This window comes from Hippoglossus hippoglossus, chromosome 3 (assembly GCF_009819705.1).
Source record: "Hippoglossus hippoglossus isolate fHipHip1 chromosome 3, fHipHip1.pri, whole genome shotgun sequence".
NCBI classification, from domain to species: domain Eukaryota; kingdom Metazoa; phylum Chordata; class Actinopteri; order Pleuronectiformes; family Pleuronectidae; genus Hippoglossus; species Hippoglossus hippoglossus.
Window position 1 is genome coordinate 7,716,848 of NC_047153.1, and position 20,941 is coordinate 7,737,788.

Consider the following 20,941-nt stretch of genomic DNA (forward strand, 5'->3'; position numbering starts at 1 on the left):
TATTTAACTTATTGCCTTTTATTTTAGGAATGTAAGGGGTTTTACGTATCGGACTGGGAGAAGTGCAACACAGTGTATGTACGTGTGCGTTACCTCGCTAGTTGTTTTTACTGTTTCGTCCATAAGAACTAGATATTTGCACTCGAAATTCCGGAGACACTAAAAGTTTATTTCCAATCAATAGGTTAATGAAGAAGAACCTGTTATATACAAATGAATGTCTGGCTTCATTTGGCCTAGTGGTAAAATGTTTGAAATAGTTTTAATATATAAATGATATAAATAAATATATATATATATAAATGATCTTAAACATATATATATATATAAACATATATATAAACATATATATAAACATATATATATATATAAACATATATATATATATATATATAAACATATATATATATATATAAACATATATATATATATATATATATATATATATAAACATATATATATATATAAACATATATATATATATATATATATATATATAAACATATATATATATAAATAATCACAACAGCTTGTACAAACATTAAAGCATTTCTTTATTTTTTTTCCCGTTCGTATCATACCAGCTGGATTAGTTGTAACTTTTGTTAAGTGTATGTATGGTATTTATTAAAGAGATTTGTGTTTCTCTCCCTCTCTCTGCCCACTATGTGTACTGTATGTATCGTTTGTGTTTTACCGATGGTCCTGCTGGTGTCCGATGCATGTGTGTATGTATGTATGTATGTGTGTGTGCGTGTGTGTACATGTAATGATGCAAAACAAGCCAGTATCATGGGTAGACACTTACTAGGGCACTTGAGCCTGAAGGTATGTGAGAGAACAGGTCATGGTCAGAGTTTTACCTTTGTAAAGTGAATAAATTCTTTTTATTTCATCAGGGTGATTTGACACTGTTTCCTTTTTAATTTTCTGCCGAGAGGAAGAAGTCCCCAGAGACCGTGCTGCTTCTGCACAGGGGCAGGTATAAAAAATACATAAAAGATCATTGTCATGCAAATACACTAAATAATGTAACAACTAACAACACGGACGAGCACAAGTTAATTATAAGTTAAACTTGTATAAACAGTTTGAAACAAAATTATAAAAAATAAAGTTTCACACTGTTAGTTACTCCAAAATCCCACATGTACATTACAAATAGGATATAAATACAGCAGTATTTATTTATTGACAGTATGATAATGATTATTGATCAAACTGATTTCATTGAGTGAAACAGATTTTTAACAACGTGACAGGAGGACAGAGATGAGACTGATGTGGACGTTTCTCTTACAAAAAACCTAAATATGAGCGGTTTCTAAAGATGGGGTGAATACTTGTCGACAGGCTGACGTGCACGTTGTCCGTCAGTTTTTCAGTCATCAGAGATGAAGTGCACCACGTAGAGCCTGACGTAGCCCTGGTCCCACACGTACAGGTGTCTATCCTTCGGGCTGTACGAGAGCATCGCCAGCACTCCACCCGGAGACCTCAGGTCAAAGGTCATGTTGACCGGCTTCCCCTTGAGCAGGTCAAAAGCAAACGAGACCCTGGTGTCCTTGGTGTCGGTGACGTACAGGACCCCGCAGGCGATGAAGGCGTTGCCGGCCTTGGTGCGAGGGTAGGTGGTGTTTATGTAGGTGGTGACGGAGAAGGTCTTCTGGTCCAGCTGGCCCACCATGATGCTCTCGTCCGTGCTGGAGGCGAAGATCAGCCACAGGCCGTTCTCGTCCGCTGCCAGTTTGAAGTAGGTCTTGGAGTTGAGCAGCAGGTAGGCCAGGTTGTGGTACAAAGCGTTGTCTATGGTGAGAGTGTGAAGCCTCTTGGTGAGAAGGTCAAATCTGTGAACCAGAAGGCATGTTGGTAAACCGGGGATAGAGGGAAAGAATAGACACAATAGCAGAGCGTCTGACTCAGCACCACACTGTCTCTCAGTTTACCTGCCGATGCTGGAAGTACCAGCGATATGATAATAGAAGGATCCGTTGTGAACTGTGTGGCCGCAGCCCTGATAGAACTTCCTGACATCAACAAGGTCGCTGGTGTTGCTCTGGAAGGAGGCGATGCTCTCATACTGCTTCACCACGCGGCCTGGGCAAGAACAAGCAACAGGTTAAACACTCAGAGATCGTATACTCTTGTTTCCCTGTTTTGCTTCAGCAGCCTCGATCTGGGTTTGAAATACAATGACTCGTGTTTTTCTCTCTGCTACGATGCCGTTGGTCGTCGACCTACCTGAAAAGTGCTCTGCCACCCATATTCGCTCATCGTTCACCTGAGCGGTGTCTTTCATCCATGTGCCAAAGGTGGTCTCCATCTTCATCACGTTCCTGGGGTTGATCAGAGACTTAATCAGACACTCTGAGGGGAAACAAAACCACCGGCTCAGATGTTTATATCTCTACCACACAGTATTTATCCATGTTGTACATGTAGCCAGATTTCTCTGAAAACACACCGTTCCTCTTCTTGGGTTCCTCCTGTCGTTTCCCAGCCTCCTTCGCTGTCGAAGTTCCATCATTTGGAATTGCGTGTAACAGCCCTGTTGGAAAGAATTTCACCTTGTGTTACTTAGTATTTACACATTAACTTTCGGTTTGGATCCAGGAAAATGTTTCACTTTTCTTTGACATTGTGATGCGTTTTTTCAACATTTTTGTCAATTTCTCAGATAATAATTCAGGGATCTTGATCAACAAAAAGTATAAAGGGGAGGCTGTGCAGAATTACTGAGTTTCATGTAAGTGATCATAGGAAAATTACATTTTCATTTCCATAACAAGTGGGCAATTCCATCTTCTGTTGAATATGACGAAAAGCTACAAAAAGACAAAGGTTTCATTATCATTTGTTCATTTGCCAAAAAAGGCCTCTCACCCAGGGTCTGAGCTGCCTGAAGGTGGGCTCTGTGATGCCTTGTCCTGGATGGCCCTTGAGGTCCAGGAGGTCCATCAGGGCCCATGGGCCCAGGAGACCCTGGAGGACCAGGAGGACCAGGAGGACCAGGAGGACCTGAATAAAGGGCAGTGGACAACATCTAAACCATCTGACTACAAGCATAGATTCATCATGAGGATATCACAGTTGACAGAAGTCTACTCGCCCTCAATAATGACATCATTGGACGGTTGTCCCTGTTCTCCAGGCGGACCAGACTCTCCTCGCTCTCCTTTCTCACCAGGCTCTCCTGTCTCACCTGGTGGGCCTGTGGAGGACATGTTGTAAAACAGCTCAGAGAGAGAGAGACAGTGCATTCACAACCTCAGCTCACTTTTCCCCGTCGTTATCAACATGAATGAATCCATTGACTCTCTGGGGTGAATCATTGCCGTCGGCTGAGGAGGAGAACAGAGCGAGGTGGGAGAATACAGGGAGATCCGGTTCATTCAGCTGAGGCCCAAAACCACAAAGATGCATAATATTAGTGGAGAATGTGAGAGAACAGCAGCAGTTTGGACCTTTTCAGTCATTCAAAAAGTTTGCTCTATCAACAAAAGTATGATTCATGGGTAGATCAGGAACCTGCGTGAATGTGTGTGTGTGATTTAAAGTTATTATTTTATATTTTAACCCAGGGCTCCTCTCAAGCCTTTTACTGTTACATTACACCAGTCGTTCTCCACTTTAAGTGGCCAACATTGCCTGAGGCATTTCAAAAAAAGGATGTCGAGTTAAAACAGAATAGAGCTTCACTTTTTGTTTACCTTTTTTCCCTCTTTTCCCATCAGCCCCGGGCTGTCCATTCAGTCCTGGGATGCCATCAGTGGCGTTGTGGCCTGGCAAACCGTCTGCACCAGGCAAACCTACAGAAACACAGAAAAGATCCTCACCAGGGGCTGAATGGAAATACATATTCGGCAGAGATATGGGTCACTAAACCACAAAGGAGACAAACTGCCTTTACTCACCAGGGGGTCCTGGGGGTCCTGCAACAAGAAGTAATGAAGATGTCAGGAGAATGAAAAGGGATATTTTAGACATGAGTATAGTGTAAAGTTTAGAGTATATAAGTGAAACATACCGGCTATACAGACTCCTTTGGTGCTGTTGCAAATGTCGATCAACAATTTGATCTTAAGAGAAAGAGAAAACATTAAAACACAATTAAAACACTGTGACGCACCAAATCTTTAACAAACTATGAGATCCTGTAGCAAACATGAACTCTTTGACCCAGGTGACGTAGCAGTGCACCACAATAAAAAGTGATATTTCATTGTTGACTTTTTAATCTGTAACAATGAATCATGTTTCATAAACTTCACCCACAAAGTAACTTGTAATTATAGATCAAATAAATCCTGTGAAGTAAAACTTACAATATTTTGTCTCTGAAATGCAGTGGAACTGAAGTACACACATATACTACTTGCTCTTCACATTACAGGAGTACATTAACTTCATTACTTTCTAATTAATATTGTAATTCTTAAAATTGTCTGATTCTTAATTACATTGATTTATAGCAGTTATTTAGGAATATGCACCATGTGATCACAGTGAAAACCGAAACAATTGAGGCCCTAAAACTAACTTGGGCCCCTCGACAACACAGAGCCTTGAGATTATGTGCCACCCTAATGTCCCTTACTTCAGTTTGTATTGTCCAGCAGTGCAAACCAAGAAAACACATTCACGTGGAACCTTCAGGCCCTCTGATGGTCCCAGGACCACTACCCATTTTAACCAGTAGGTGATTCTGCATCAGTCATCACTGTACACAGTAATACCTACAGTATAGAAATGTATCTGCCGCCTCTCCCTCATTAACAAAGGACTAGCAGGTGCCTCATCTCACCGGGACCATGGAGTAAGTCATCATCATCATCATGTCGTCCTGCACATGGGCCTTGTGGTAACTCTGGCTGTGTCGGTGCTTGTGCTTCAGCTCATTCTTCATCTTCTTCTCTGCCTCCTCTCCCACCTCCTGGCTGACCTCCTGGCTGACCTCCTGCGGATAGAGCGCCTGTTCCTCCTCCTGCTGAACCTCCTGCTGATGCTCCTTCTCCAGCTCCTTCTCCTTCTCCTTCTCCAGCTCCTTCTCCAGCTCCTCGCTCCTCTTGTTCCTGGAGTACTGGTACTGTGGATGTTGCCCCGTGTTCGCCCGCAGCCCCGCCGCTCCCCTGGGCACCTCCTGGAGGAACTCCACCACCGAGCTCTGCTCCACCTCCACCAGCCTCGCCTCCGTCTGCTCCAGCCTGGTATCCTGCTGATTCTGCCGCACCAGCAGCACCAGCAGGCCCACAGAGTTCAGCAACGCCACAATGCACGTCCCATACAGCACCAGCCGCTGAGGCAGGGTCATGCTCGGTGTCGGGATCCACATGGTCACCTCTTCACCTCCTCTTTTCTGGGGGTCACCTGCCAGCCTCAGCATTCACAGGGGAACACAAGTCCAGTACAGCAGTGAATGTAAAAGCACAGATCTCAAACTACAGAGATGAAGCTTTATCACCTCGTGCCAACAAAACTCAAACCAAACTAATTAAAGACACACTAATCCGACAGGAAGGAGATTTTCAGATGAAAGTCAAGGTCCCGTCCAAATTATTTGTAAGCTCCAAATCGAGTCCAGTCAGCTGCGTTGTCTGAGCTCCACCCGGGCGGTCGATCTGAAGGCAGACTGGTACATACACTGCTTGTTGTGTTGTTCACCAAGTGGACGAGGGGTTTTGTGTACGTGTGTGTGTGTGTGCGTGCATTCAGACCAGTAATGTAGGAGTGGGCATTACACAATCTTCTGAGCTTGTCTGGGAAGAAACCCCCGCCTGTTCAGTCACCTGATTTATATTCATCACAACCCATTCTACTGCACCGCCGTGGGCAGACTGACATCACACACACACACACACACACACACACACACACACACACACACACACACACACACACACACACACACACACACACACACACACACACACACACACACTTACAGACAAAACACTCAAAAACACAACATGTGAAAGCATGCATTGCTCCTGACAAACTGACTGGCAGAAGATGTTTATTTATATTCTAGGAGTATAGTACTTATATTTTGTATGAATATTCTTACTACAAACCCAAATTTCGAGTGAAAAGAAAACCCATGCCATCAAAATCCATCAACGTCACTTCTTCGTTCCACGTCTTCATGCCCTCTCTTCTCCACCTCCTCCCTCCATGTCGCCCCCTGATGCGGTGCTTTCTCCCTGTGTCACATCTTCACAGCTTCCATTCACCAACTGTAACAACGGCCCATTTCCATTGCTTTGAATCTGTCCAATCTGAGGCCAATCTGTGGTTAAACTGTCATTTCCCCAGAAAAATGTCAGCTTAACATAAAACATTATGGCAGCAGTTGAAGCAGTCTTCACTGCGAAAGGCTGTAATTTACTTTTTGGACTTGTGTAGCTGGTGTGTTTTCTGTAACTGCCCAAGTCAGTAAATTGGCCTGTCTGCTGACATGGTGCGGTGCTGGACTCATGTAGCTGACCCACATGCCCTTGCAGCAATGCTATGCCCCATATAACACACACACACACACACACACACACACACACACACACACACACACACACACACACACACACACACACACACACACACACACACACACACACACACACACACTAAGAGGTTTGTGCTGCCATCCTTTTAAAACTTTGCATTGACTCCATTCATGGTGAACAGCCGAACCAAAACCTTTACCTCAAAGGGATAGTTCACCCAAATATGATCTACTCACCTCTATGCTGATGGAGGGGTGAGTCCACAAAACACTTTTGTGTGGTGAGTAGATAATGAGTGAAATTTCATTTTTCTGTGAACTATCGCTTTAAAGTAGAGAGTATAGTGGTTATTCAGCTCTTGTACTGAGAGCAGATGACGAATGATAATGACTTTATTGAGAGCTGGATGATCTTTCATATCACCCCTCAGGGGAAACCCCTCACAAGCCATCACTATGTTTCTCTTCTACCTGAGTGGTTTATATTTTTTCTGTTGTTTTTATACGTTTGAAGAAGGAGTCACCATTTACTTCTATTGTATTGGATTTGGCTGCAACGCTGTTTGCCCTTTAACCTAATCACAACTCACATCTTATCACTAACCTTAACCAGGACCTCAAAATTAAAGTTTTGCCTCATTAAAACCAGACCTTGGTCCTCATGAGTTCTACTGGTCCTTACAGGTTCAGGTTCAGTGTTGTGTTGGAAAAAGATGTAACAAAAATGAGTACACACACACAAACACACACATTCCAGCTCTGGTCAAAAGAGCTCACGACCTGAATCTCTAACAGTAATGTTGTCATGCCTGCTTTCCTTCACCACTCTTGGTGTGTGTGTGTGTGTGTGTGTGTGTGTGTGTGTGTGTGTGTGTGTGTGTGTGTGTGTGTGTGTGTGTGTGTGTGTGTGTGTGTGTGTGTGTGTGTGTGGTGTGTGTGCTCCTGCCTGAGGCTGTAGGTCACTGAGGTCTCTGACAGCTTGAATTGCTCCAGCAGATGTGTGCATGTGTATGTACACACAGTCCTATAGAGCTGGAGGTCGTTCCTTTGTTGCCTCTCACTCACCGTGCTCCGAGCGCTGCTGAGTGAGAGGCAGGGAATTGACCCACAATGACGTTAAAGGAGATTTCATATCTGGACACTTGAATGTTTGGAAAGCTGCAATCATTTCGACCCAATAAAATGAATCACGCTGTGGGACTATGTCAACACGTCCACATATTCTTCGCCACCTCTCTTGCAGACCTCTCTCTGGTTGTGTTTCCTCCTCCCTGGGGCGCAGCTGCTTTGAAAGCAGCCTTATCTCTCTTGGGCTGAGGGGTCCGAGTCCGTCCTGCTGCCCCGGGCCAAGGACAGAAAGATGACCTGATGTGTCGTCCTACAAACGTAATCCTCCCACCCACCTCCTCTGCCTGTGAGACAAAGTTCAGCTCTGCTTTTCATTGCACTGTTAGAATAAAGAATAAGAAATCACTAAAGCCTTAAATTTGCCACGTTAAAGAAAACAGCAGAAAGCAAATAAATTCACTAACTGTAAAAATATATACATTTAACTTCACAAAATAATCTGAATTTGAATTCAACACAATGAGAAATAGATACTCCTCACGAAATTCACAGATCTTTCAAGTTAAACTATGTAGAATTAGTACAAAAGAGTAGTGAACAAAGAGTGGAGCTGCACAAGTCGCAATATTTGTAGTGATCATATGTATTTGCCAATTGTCTGAATACACATCCACTCTCTTAATGCACGTCATCCCTCTGTGTCTCCATCGTATGTCAACTGTTCATTTCCCGACTCACACACAAACACCCTGAAGATGCTTGTGGATTGTTCCCTGTTGTATGAACATGATAAAGTCAAAACAGAAGGTAACAGAGGAGTCATAGATTCCGCTCAGACTTCATACATGTCCTGCCATTTATTGGCTTTCTGTTGCTCTTGTTTGTTCACTTTCTGAACAAATTCCTACACATGTGGTGGAGACAAAGATGTGGTTGACCACAACACAGAGGCCAGACACAAGGTTACATTAACTTCAGCTTTTGTGCTGAACATGGAGGGGGGGTTTCTGCGCTATCATGCAGAACAATCTGGGTCTAATAAGCCATCGCACAGGGCATCGTTCTCCAGGCAGGGCCTCAGCACACAGTCGGCTGTTTGAACCGTCTCACATTCTTGCACTCGAGTGTGGGCGGTGAGTGAATTCACAGAGTCCTTTATACAGAGCGAGCAAATGGAACAAAGGCAGGGACGAAGCCAGAGAGCATGACGTTTGTCAGAAACGGAAAAATAAGTGAATCAATAAATATGTATTTATTAAATTAAATTAAAATTAAATTAAATAATCCTGGATGGACTTAAAAATTATGCAGAAATAAAAGACAAGGGGCACATACTTCATAAAAATATTCATCAATAATAAAACAACAATAGTTAGTTACTCAAAGGGTATATATGAATAAAATACTATCTAAATGTTAACACAAAATCATCGTTAGTGTTATATATTTGAAACACAATATATATTTCTGTTTCATTTATTCATATATATATATACATCACATTACAAGTTGGTTATAAATCAAAATTACAATGTTTGTTACTCACAGGTTTCACAGTAGATACAATATGTTTATATGTACAAAGACATTAGAAAAACACAACAAAGGTATAAAAGAGCAAAATAAATGAACAAAAAAATACTATATAAAATGAAATAACACAATGAAAACATGGTGGTGTTAGAGGTTATAAGTCTGGACAGAAACCCAGAAAAGAATCTGTAAAATACCACTCTTAATTTGAATGTGGTATCTGCCAGTAAAATCTAAAATGAAATGACATATGTATAACATTAAATCAATGGAAAATCAACCCCCAAAAAATATTATCTAATGATATAACCACCTGGCTTTAGTATAGAGCTCAAGAGCCATTGTTATGAAAGTATATGGTTTTGTTTTCACAGCTTATGTCACAGTAAACATCTTAAATATGGATCACAGCTCTGCTTCTCCATCTACTGGCAGTCTAATGGAGGAATCTGAGGGTAATTAGAATTTGTCACTACTATGACAAATTCAAAAGCCGAGGGAGCTAAAGAAGAGATCGTTACAGTATTTATCATTAAAAAAAACTATATTAAACATTTTAAAAATTCTGCTTTCTTTTCTCTTTCTTCCTTTGCTAGAAAAAACCTGAAAGAAACCTGATCTTAACCTGCAGAAAGAAATTGAAAGTGTAATTTTTGCCAGACTGATAACTTTACAATACCACAAACAATAACACAGATTCCATCTCAGAGCCCAGGTGGCAGTTCTCAGCGTTTCATACCAGATCCTTTTGATGTTCAGAGGAGTGACGCTTGCTTCTCATCATCGAAACGTCAAATACACACATCGTGGAAACTCGTTCCAGCGGCGCATCACAACATACCCACGGAACAAAGTCCTGTTCGCTCAAGGGCGCTGGCACCGCTCCAGCCCCTCAAGGTTACAAGTGTATTGTTTACCATTTCCCTGCAGTGTTGTGGCGTTTGCATTACCCTGACCTGGCTTGTAACCAGCTCCCACTGCCTATAAAGAGGAAGGGATTGTCTGGGGCAGCTTTCATCACGTTTGTGCAGTCGTGTGCGGGTTGTTTTTTTCAAATTCAAGTCTTCCTATGGATCGGATCCCTGCTTGTGACATGGCGATGACTCCCGTAGGTCTGGGGGCCGCACTGGGGGACCTGGTCTCCACGTCCCCAAACGCCACCGCAGTGGGAACACCGGGCGTCTCGGTGGCCACCAGGACCTTGATCCTGCTTGTGTGTGTGCTGCTGGTCGCCTGGAGCCACACAGACAGGAGAACCGTGCCAGGTGGGTCCTCTAGTCGCGTTTGAGCTTTGACACTTCGCAGTTTCTTTACTTGTGCCCGTGCTGAAGTATATTTACTGTCATTCGCTACAACAGGTCCACCTTTCTGTCTGGGTCTGGGGCCACTTCTCTCATACGTGAGATTCATGTGGACGGGTATAGGCACAGCCAGCAACTACTACAACAAGAAGTATGGAGACATTGTCAGAGTCTGGATCGATGGAGAGGAGACACTCATCCTCAGCAGGTTTGTCCTGAGTGCTTAAGTATATTCTAGGTATATTTCTCATGATAATTTACAATTTGTAAGTGATTTATTCTTTTTATTTTCACCATAAGGGCATCAGCCGTTTACCACGTGCTGAAGAATGGACATTACACGTCACGTTTTGGGAGCAAGCAGGGACTGAGCTGCATCGGCATGTACGAGAGAGGCATCATCTTCAACAACAACGTGTCCCTTTGGAAAAAGACACGCACCCATTTCACCAGAGGTAACATTCTAACACCTTCGGACATATTCACAGGTCCAGGTATTCAGGATCTGAATATTAAAGTCCAGGAAACGTGTGTTTCTGTGTCAGCTCTGACAGGTCCAGGCTTGCAGAAGACAGTGGAGGTCTGCGTCTCCTCCACACAGACTCACCTGGACGACCTGGACAGTTTGGCTCACGTGGACGTCCTCAGTTTGCTGCGCTGCACCGTGGTCGACATCTCCAACAGACTCTTCCTGGACGTGCCCGTCAATGGTGAGGAGGCATGGATGGTTCATTCTGAAGATGCTACAAACACATGGGGACTGTGGCGGTTTGAGCTCATCAGCTTGGCTCAGTTAAGATGAAGTGAATTTATGCTCCATCTGCGTTGTGTATTTGATGCATCTGTGAACTCTGTGTGCAGAGAAAGAGCTGCTGGTGAAGATTCTGAAGTATTTTGACACGTGGCAAACCGTGTTAATCAAACCAGACATGTACTTCAGGTTGGACTGGATCCACCAGAGGCACAAGGCGGCAGTGTGAGTCCACGTTCTCAATTTATTCATACGATCACACTTCTCCAGCTGTTTTTAAGTTATTTTTCTCTTCAGCCAAATATAATATGTCTGTTATCTCACAGCAAGGAGCTGCATGATGCCATAGGGGACCTGGTGGAGCAGAAGAGGAGAGACGTGGAGCAGGCAGATAAACTGGACAACATCAACTTCACCACAGGCCTCATATTTGCACAGGTCAGTCTGAGAATCTCGTGTCTGCCATTTCTTTGGTAAAAACTATGAAGCCCTGATTCATTCTTTAAGCCCTTCCACCCCTACGTCTGTTCACTTCCACGTGTTCTCAGAACCACGGCGAGCTGTCTGCGGAGAACGTGGTGCAGTGCGTGCTGGAGATGGTGATCGCGGCGCCCGACACTCTGTCCGTCAGCCTCTTCTTCATGCTGCTGCTGCTCAAGCAGAATCCAGATGTGGAGCTGCAGCTGCTGCGAGAGATTGACACTGTAGTGGGTGAGGAGCTTAAAAACACTGATACTGAATGCAGATTTAAGAATTGTGGAGCCACACAAAAATCCCAAATCCTTGTTTATGTGGTAGTTCTTCCTCTTGTTGAGGGTTAGGAACAGAGGGTTTCACACCTTGTTAAACCCTATGAGGCATATTCTGATCTGTGAAAATGGGCTATAAGAATTGAAATGTGATTGATATCTTCTCCCCGTCTGGCTCTAGGTGAGAGGCAGCTGCAGAACGGCGACCTGCAGAGGCTGCAGGTGCTGGAGAGCTTCATCAACGAGTGTCTGCGCTTCCACCCTGTGGTGGACTTCACCATGCGTCGAGCCCTGTCCGATGACGTCATCGATGGCTACAGGGTACCAAAGGGCACGAACATCATCCTCAACACGGGACGCATGCACCGCACTGAGTTTTTCTGCAAACCTGATGAATTCCGCCTGAGCAACTTTGAGAAAAATGTAAGTAGAGGTTTCTTTTTTTTATTAAATTGAAGGTGAATAAATGAACTTATATGCCCAGAGTCTATTTTCATAGCTAGTGTGAGGTGGGCATGGCCTGGTGAAAAAGTCTATGTCATATATTCCCATGCACCAGTAAGGATCAGTCTCATTTGAATCCGAATTTGACAATAGTTGTCTTTTAATGTGGCTACTGTCAATAAAATCTAATGAAATTCAGTTCAGACTTGTAATAATTAATACATATATCGAGTCATAAATACTTGTGTTACTGACTAATACTTGTTGTAAAGTTTTCAGGGTTTCTCATCTGTCTTCTCTCCCCCTCCGTCCTCCTCCAGGCTCCTCGACGTTACTTCCAGCCGTTCGGTTCAGGCCCTCGCTCCTGCGTTGGCAAACACATCGCCATGGTGATGATCAAATCCATCCTGGTGACATTGCTCTCCCAGTACTCTGTGTGCCCCCACAAGGGCCTGACCCTGGCCTGCCTCCCACAGACCAACAACCTGTCCCAGCAGCCTGTGGAGCATCAGCCCGAGGCCCCACAGCTCAGCATGAGATTCTTACCCAGACAGAGAGGAAGCTGGCGAACACTCCCAGACTCCGACCTTTAGCTCTCCCTGCACATTCACACATATACTGTACATATATCTGATCTACACGGCTTCATCTACGTTGTTTTATCTCATGACTGTACAAAGCAAACTTTTATAATTTAATATGTGTTAAACTTGTATTGTTACTGGAACTAATAGGCCTAATGTGAAAAGTTAAGATTAATACTGGATTAAATGAAAATGATTGTGCCAATATTAGGTATTGTTTTATCATTTTTTATACATACAGTACGTAATCACGTGTAAATAATTGGTGCATTTTCCAAGTAGGAAATTGACACGTTTAAAAATCACCAACAGACCTCCTCAATCCAACTGTTTTGAATGTTTATTGTTTAAACTGTTTATCATTTTTGATTCCTTCTTCATTTTGGATACATTCATATTGTAAGTGCTTTTGTGGAGTTTTACCTAGAGTGCCTTAGAGTTTTTTGTTTGAAAGTTTCTATATGAATAAAGTGTACTTACATCATTGGAGGACAGTAGTTTTTATGTTATATAGAAAGCAGAACAAACACCAACATGAAAAACCACAGACAAATATGAAGAATAATAAAAATATACACTGTATATTTGATGGAGAGAGTGAAAAAAAGTTCTATTTTTTTCTAATAAAAAAAAAAACCCCATCAAAGAATTGGCCAGGAGGGGGCGCTACAACCCATAACATAAGAGGTCTCATCATCTGCATCACCTTAATAAACCCTCCAATGTGTTCATTACATTCAATTGCTCTGCCTGTGGGCAAACAGGGTTTTCATCTCACTCACAGATGCTTCAGTTTGTTTTGCTTCCACTTAAACACTGGGGCCCCTCAGAGGACGACGGTTAAAAACCACAGGAGCTCTGTGCAAACATGTTTGTTTGAGCAACAGAGATAGAGGTTCCCGGGAGGAGGACGAAAATATTGAGTCCGAAAAAGGTTTTCAGTTGTGCGGTGCAGTTACTACAGAAATGTCAGACGTCAGCTTTCAATCAGTGATGCAAGAAAGCGAAATGTCTCAAATAAACAGTCTCAATGTCACCGACTAAGTGCTGGGTGGGAGCGAATCAACGATGGGAAATCAATGACCATTTCACCGGCTCAGCAACAACTGTGTGTGGGTGTGTGTGTGTGTGTGTGCTTGTCTTTCTATAGTTATGAGGGCCAATCTTGGTTCAATACCATCATTGCGAGGACATTTTGTTCCTCACAAAGGTTTGTTTGAGGATTAAGATTTGGTTTTAGAGTTAGGGTTGAAGTTTGGTTAGGGTTAGGCTTAGGGTTAGTGTTTAATTTAGGTTAAGGTTAGGGTTAGTATTGGGATTGGTGGTTAGGGTTAGGGTTAGGGTTCAAGTTAGGTTTAAGATGGTTTAGGGTTAGAATTAGGGACTTAGTTGTGATGTTAAGGTTAGGTTAAGGGACTTGGGAATGTATTATGTCAAAAGTGTCCTCACAACTATAGCAAGATAAGTGTGTTTGTTTGTGTATTCAATATTTAAATAGTATCAGGTAAGTAGCATTGTGTTTGTGTGTGTGTGTGTGTGTACTTGTACAGATACCTTCGTGAGGACCATTTAGAACCTACAACCTACTTAGTGAGAACATTTGGGACATTTTGGCCGGTTCTCACTTTCTTTCTTATAATGGGCTGTTTCAGGGTTATGACTTGGTTTTAGGGTTAGGGTTAGAATTAGGTTTCAGTAAGGGTTAGGATGAGGCATTTAGTTTGGATGGTTAAGGTTAGGGTAAGAGGCTAGGGAATTAATTATGCCAGTCCTCACTGAGATAGAAGTACAAATGTGTGTGTGTGTGTGTGTGTGTGTGTGTGTGTGTGTGTGTGTGTGTGTGTGTGTGTGTGTGTGTGTGTGTGTGTGTGTGTCTCAGGCTGTTCTCTCTTTGCGTGTGTCGCTGGATACAGCTGATGAATCATCATATTCTCATTAACCTCGTTCCTCAGTCGTCCATCCAGATGGAAATCTTCTCACGTACACCACAATCTGCAGTGGCCGCTGAAAGCACTTTGTCAGAGGGATCCAGTGAATTTACCAGGGAAGCATTCTTCTTCTTCACAGAAAACTCATGTGTGTAAAGCCTCATGCCACAAATGAGTCAAGAGACAATTAAGCAATTTAGAATGGATGAAAATAGAGGAAAAACAGAACATGTCCAGTAAATAAATCCTTCTTGCTCTTCTCTCGATTTGTTTCTTCCACGACCACAAACTTCTGTGTTTTCCTGCTAATACAGTTGAGTCAGTCCTGAGCAGAGGTCAACAAAAGGCTGAACTGCCGGTTGTTGTCAGGTCACAAACATGTATAAACAGTATGTATTATAGCACTTGATATGAACTACAGTAGCTTCAGGGTGAAGGAGGCTTTAATTATCACTTCCTTACATAAGGGGCCCCATACTGTCAATCACCATCAATATCTATCTATGTCACACTGGGATCCATCTATCCATCCATCCATCCGAATGGGGGACATGACAGGTCCCCAAAAGGCTCCACAGTATAGGTGCCCTCCTCTATGTTAACAGACAGGACATGGACCAAACACAGGACTTTGGCTGGTGACGTTTGTTCACTGGGATATTTTAGCTTCATCTCCGTATAGTGGGATGCAGTGGAGACTTGTTGTCCATCTTTAAACAGTTCATGGTTTCATCTGTTTGGTCTGCACCAAAGTTTCATGGCAAACTAACTATTAGTCAGAGATGTTGATGATGTGATAAGTTGCTTCTGGACCAAGTTAGTGGAGCGATCGACCAACAGACTGACGGTGCCATCCCTGCAGCCTCGAGGAGGATGAGGGGAAAAAAGTGCTTACAAAGCTCAAAAGTTTTCCTGTGTGTCTTCACAGTTTATAAAAGCATCAAAACGTTATGGAGAGCTCCAGTCGACAGAAGACATACCGAGCCAATGTGATTCCTCTGGCTCCAAACTGTGGGACGTCAGGCATCTGTGAAATAGATCTGCGGTAATGTTCGCTTCAAGTCTACTGGTCGACTGGTGGTGGTGGTGTGTGTGCGTGTGTGTGTGTGTGTGTGTGTGTGTGTGTGTGTGTGTGTGTGTGTGTGTGTGTGTGTGTGTGTGTGTGTGTGTGTGTGTGTCAGTTAAGGAAATATTTTTAACGGGGAATTGAATAGTACTTGTGGTTTCAAGCTGTGTCGGCCTCCCCTGCCTTTGGGACAGATTACCCACGTGTCAGTTACATCATGCCCAGTGCCGTTAAACAAGTTTTAAGGTTTTAAGGTGTTGGCATATTTTAAATCCACATGACAGAGAAATTCCTTTTCCTCCGACCAGCAAAGCAGCTTTAGTCAGGTATTATATCGTGAACAGCTCGCCTTGCAGAACGTGACGTACGTCTTCGCCGTGCTCAGGCTGCCCTCGCTGCTTCTTCATATGTGGGTTCTGTCGGTCACATGATGTATACTTTCCGTCTCATTCCATTTGTTTCCATCGCTCCGTGACAGATTCACGGAGGCAGGACGCCAGACGGCTTTTAAAATAACTCCCACGTAAGAGCCTCGCAGCGAAAACTTTGGACCGTCCTGCCACGTGCTCTGATTGATTGATTACACACACACACACCCACACACACCCACCCACACACACACACACACACACACACACATACACACACACACACACACGCACACACGTACACGTTCAAATGCCAGTGGCCATATTGTCTCTCTGTTTCACTCCCCTGCTGGATTATTTGTTAATTTATTAGGGCCCGAGCACCGAACGGTGGGAGGCCCTATTGTATTTTTCGAAGGATTTGTATTTCCCTTTTGGGGCTTTTTCAGGGCCTAGACATGCTCAAATTGTTACCAAAGTTTGCAGGGAATTCAAAACCCGAAAAAGTAATTGTATTCTGGAGTAATTTGAATTGGGCGTGGAAAAAATGTTACACAAATGTAACAGCCCCCCCCCCCCCCCCCCCCCCCTGCAGACATTCAGATGGTTTTAAGGAATGGGCGTGGCAAAATAACTGACTAGCGCCCCTAAAGGGCAGCCCCGGCACCACGATTGGCCGACATGTACAAAAATCTATAGGGACATGTGTCTTTTCATAACAAACAAATAAGTCTCTTGGATAGATATGCTAGACCAAACAGGAAGCCGGCGCCATTCTGACTTTAGTGGCCATTTTCCAAATTTTCCACATTTTTACTGACGTACGGCTTTCATCAGATCAACTTCATATTGAGGTGAGTGTCATCTAAACAAGATGGAGATATAAACTACCTCGGTATATTTGATTTCGTCACACGGTGTGACCGTGGCGTGGCATCAGAGTTTGATTACACGCCATCAAAACATGAGGTTCTCTATCTCGGACATATTTGGTCCAATCGAGTCCAAACTAGACATGTAAGACAAGAGTCCTGGCCTGATGACATCTACACAGAAATCATGACTTAAAATCACAGCGCCACCTGCTGGCTACAGGAAGTGACATGTTTTATACTTTGATGAACTGCTCCTGGCTGCTTTACAATATACAGCTCAAAAGAGCTCAGTCAAGTCATTGGACCATGGTCAGAATTGTGACATTTCCTCAAACCGTGTAAACATTGAGGTGTGGCGAAGGTTCATCCTTCGCCAAAGGAGACGATGTTGTCATAACTCCAGTGTGCATTGTCCTATCACCGCCAAACTGCTGTCTCATGATTAGAGTCCAAGCCTGAACAGCTCTATGTGTCAATATTTCCTCAGGGTCATAGCGCCACCTACTGATTCGCCATGAAACAGGAAGTACTTTGTAAATCCACCCTGCAGTATCCAACCGGCTCCGAACTACTGACCTATGATCACAATCCTGACCTGAACAGCTCCATATATTAATATTAGTTCAGGGTCATAGCGCCACCTACTGATCAGTGTGATAATTAAGTTGTTGTAACATTGTCCAATTGACACAAAATTGCTCACGCTACATCAGAGCCCCTACTTGAACAGATATATTAGTCTGTAGGTAATAATAGTGATGGCGCCACCTACTGGCAACAGGAAGTAAGCTTTGTTTTACAACTATCATTCGATTTACATAAAATGTTCACAGTGTGATGTGCAATTGATAGCGTGGACCGTAATGAGCAATTAGCAGGCAAGGATCAACATCGCGTGATGGACGCAGGAAGTGAAGCATTTATCCTTGCCGCAGTGCGCAAAACGCATGCAACGCGGAGACATGCGCTTGGTCATTGATCGACAACAACCGCAACAGGCTTCGAAATGCCTCTCCCGTCAGTGCTACAACGTAGCCCTAGTATTAAACATGTTTTTTAAAGTTGATTACATATGAAGACACTGAAGTTGAGTGATGACTAATTTTATGTTGTGTGTATTTAGTTTTTTTTTCAGTTTTTAGTTTTGTGTGTTTTGTTTTATCCTTTTGTTTTGTTTGTGGGTTTTTGTTTTGATGATGTGGTTGTTGATAAATTATGATAAAATATTTGTTTTAAATTGCAAACCAAAATAAAGACATTCTCAGAATAATACTACAGATTATAAATGACCTTGTCCTTCTGCACTCCTGCTTTTCATGTTTAAGTACATATTATTGGTCATAACTGTACTTTGGTATTTATTACTTTAAAATGCAGGAGTTTCACTTGGGATGGAGTATTTTTGTACATCGTGTGGTGGATATGAATTCCTCGTTCACCACAGGTCATTATCTCCTGTTAGTGTAGTGTGGTCAGTTTGTCCTATCCAGCAGAGGCACAGTGGATTTGACAGTAAATGTAGTTACACAACAAAAATAACTCACCAACTAAACGGCCCCTGGAACTGAGGGCAAGTCTATGGAGACCCCGATGACGCTGATTATATCAGAAACTGGATTAGTGAGGCTTATCCAAAACTCATAAGCTCACATGCCGGGGGGGGGACTGCACTGTGCTGCAGAATAATGCTCTGCTTCAAATTTATATCCCATAATTCTCATACCTATTCTGCAAACAAGACATTGTAGACTCAGTGTTTTGGTTGTCTGTGTCAGTGCAAGTATGTTTGTATACATGTTCTTCTGCCTTCATACACTTCATTTCCTGTCATGTCAGAGAAGAACACTCAGCTCGTGGTGATTTACAGCATATTTTTATTCCTCACTACAATTCTGCAGAACAAATACACATGCACGCACAGTGTCAAAGATACGAGCGCCTCGGGCAGCGGGCAGTCAGGCTTCGGCCATCTGGTGCCCGGCGTTCATGCTGAGCGACAGTCAGCTCCACACCTGGGGGACGGTTTAGCCTGCAACTGTTGTCGGACCCCCAACCGACCACCCACCTGCTCCTCACGTCTGAATCTGAGTTCATGTCATCTCACAGACAGAGAGACCAAACGTAAGCAGGGGAGGAACCAACCCAGAGATGGTTAGACTGTGTATAAAGAGGGTTTCACATGTTTAATGTCTGTCCTCATTTGTCCTGAAAATTGATTTATCTTTTCTCATATGAAGAACACAGCAGGAGATTTGCCAGCTCAACACACTTTACCATCACTTACTTTCAATAAGAGTTCCACCCATAGACTGTGCATAGACATGGACGACATGATAACTCACAAAAGTAAAGCCAAATCATCTTGATCACCCCCTGGTGGGTGGATGCAGGCACTAACTTTTCTGCTGTTTGGTGTATAGTTTGCACAAGCTGCTTTCAGACGAACACTGAACTTTCCTGAAGTTTTCCGAAGTGGCTGTATGTGAGAAACGCAAATGTCCGAGTCAGTTGTTATGATCCCTGGTTAAATATATGCAAAACTGTCCGTGTGAGCCCATGTCAGAATACAGGAGGAAAATTCATAGTGACTGGGCGTGTTGATGACGTTTCTAAAAAGCCACAGACACGAAAAAACAAACAAACAAAATAATGCAAATATCACAGGATGAAAAAGACGTCTCAACTAGGAAATAATTGAGGTTTGAAGAGATGGCCGACGCCGTGTCGACGTGCTGTGAGAAAAAGAAAAAAAACCTTGGCTGAATATTTTGGACATATTCCGGTTGTTGTGAACGAGTCTGACCAACATCCTGCTGCGTTCTTCATATGTTTAAGCACAAAGTAAAACATTGCTTTTTGTTTTAATACAGCTGCCTGAGAGCAGTGAGAGAGAACAGAGAGAAACAAAAAGCTGAAGTTGTGGTCATTAAAGCTAAAACAATAATACAAACTACACAGATCTGCACTGTGAAGCTGAGGCAACACCTTCAAGAACGCTTACATGTCCTTTTCTTCTGATTCTCTTCTGAAATTGTTAAAGTTACAGTATCTGCTGTGGTGCATTCAAGGACACACTGGCATTGTGACTGTGTGTCACTCATGAGATGAGTGAACATGGAATCAAACCCCAGAAGACAGATGGGGAAACTGTGAAAAGAATATCGTGAAATTTACTTTTTGACTTTTTTTTTACTAGACTATTATTTGCCGACATGTTGGATGCTGGAGCGTCCTTGGACATATATCAAAAACAAGTGTCTGCAAGACATGGTAGCCTCGGGAAGGAAAGAAAAGGATGGGGAGGGGAGGAGAGGAGAGGAAAGTAGAAAGAAAGGGAAGTAAAGGATGAAGAAGAGAGGAAAGAAAAGGATGAAAACATAGGCAACATGCTTTGAAAGGTCCGTGATGGGAAAACTGTAAAAAAAAAAAAGTCATGTTAACTCAAAAACTCCTGTTACACTTAAATGACCTAAAACACATCAAACCTATTAAATGATTAGTGCAGATCAGTAACCTGTGACCACCGCTGTGTACTTAGTATAAGTGACTGATTTTATAACAGCCAGGAAACAAGTGCTCATGGGATTTTTACTGCTGGAGATGCATTTCAAGTTGCCGTGAATGACTCTCTGCTCAAACACAGGCAGCACTCTTACCCAGAGACAGAGGGAGGGAGGGAGGACGAGAGAGAGAGGGAGGAAGCGACAGCCCTTACAGCATACAGAGAGAGGTAGAGAAAGAGTTTGAGTGGGGAGAGAGCGTGAAGAGGCTGAGT

At 43.1% G+C, this 20,941-nt stretch overlaps 2 protein-coding genes across 3 annotated transcripts; one reads left to right on the top strand and one right to left on the bottom strand.

The window, feature by feature from the left end:
- Nucleotides 1-735: 735 nt before the first annotated feature.
- gldn (gliomedin) lies at nt 736-5,906 on the bottom strand. 2 transcript variants are annotated; one of them, XM_034573025.1, is made up of 10 exons: nt 4,805-5,906; nt 4,028-4,079; nt 3,915-3,932; nt 3,711-3,809; nt 3,110-3,211; nt 2,884-3,018; nt 2,465-2,548; nt 2,242-2,367; nt 1,947-2,097; nt 736-1,847 (listed from the first exon to the last, which is right to left on the bottom strand). In XM_034573025.1, exons 1-10 carry the CDS (start codon nt 5,381-5,383, stop codon nt 1,382-1,384), a joined length of 1,812 nt encoding a protein of 603 aa, XP_034428916.1. In that variant the 5' UTR covers nt 5,384-5,906; the 3' UTR covers nt 736-1,381. The 2 variants fall into 2 exon arrangements, with proteins under 2 accessions (XP_034428916.1, XP_034428926.1); XM_034573035.1 differs by having other exon boundaries at nt 2,884-3,010; nt 3,111-3,211; nt 4,805-5,905.
- Nucleotides 5,907-9,799: 3,893 nt separating this feature from the next.
- Nucleotides 9,800-13,413, top strand: LOC117754230 (aromatase). The gene is made up of 9 exons (XM_034573049.1): nt 9,800-10,365; nt 10,459-10,609; nt 10,702-10,856; nt 10,947-11,111; nt 11,263-11,377; nt 11,479-11,590; nt 11,701-11,863; nt 12,083-12,324; nt 12,666-13,413. The coding sequence occupies exons 1-9, from the start codon at nt 10,170-10,172 to the stop codon at nt 12,936-12,938; spliced, it is 1,572 nt and encodes a 523-aa protein (XP_034428940.1). The 5' UTR covers nt 9,800-10,169; the 3' UTR covers nt 12,939-13,413.
- The last annotated feature ends 7,528 nt before the right edge of the window (nt 13,414-20,941 follow it).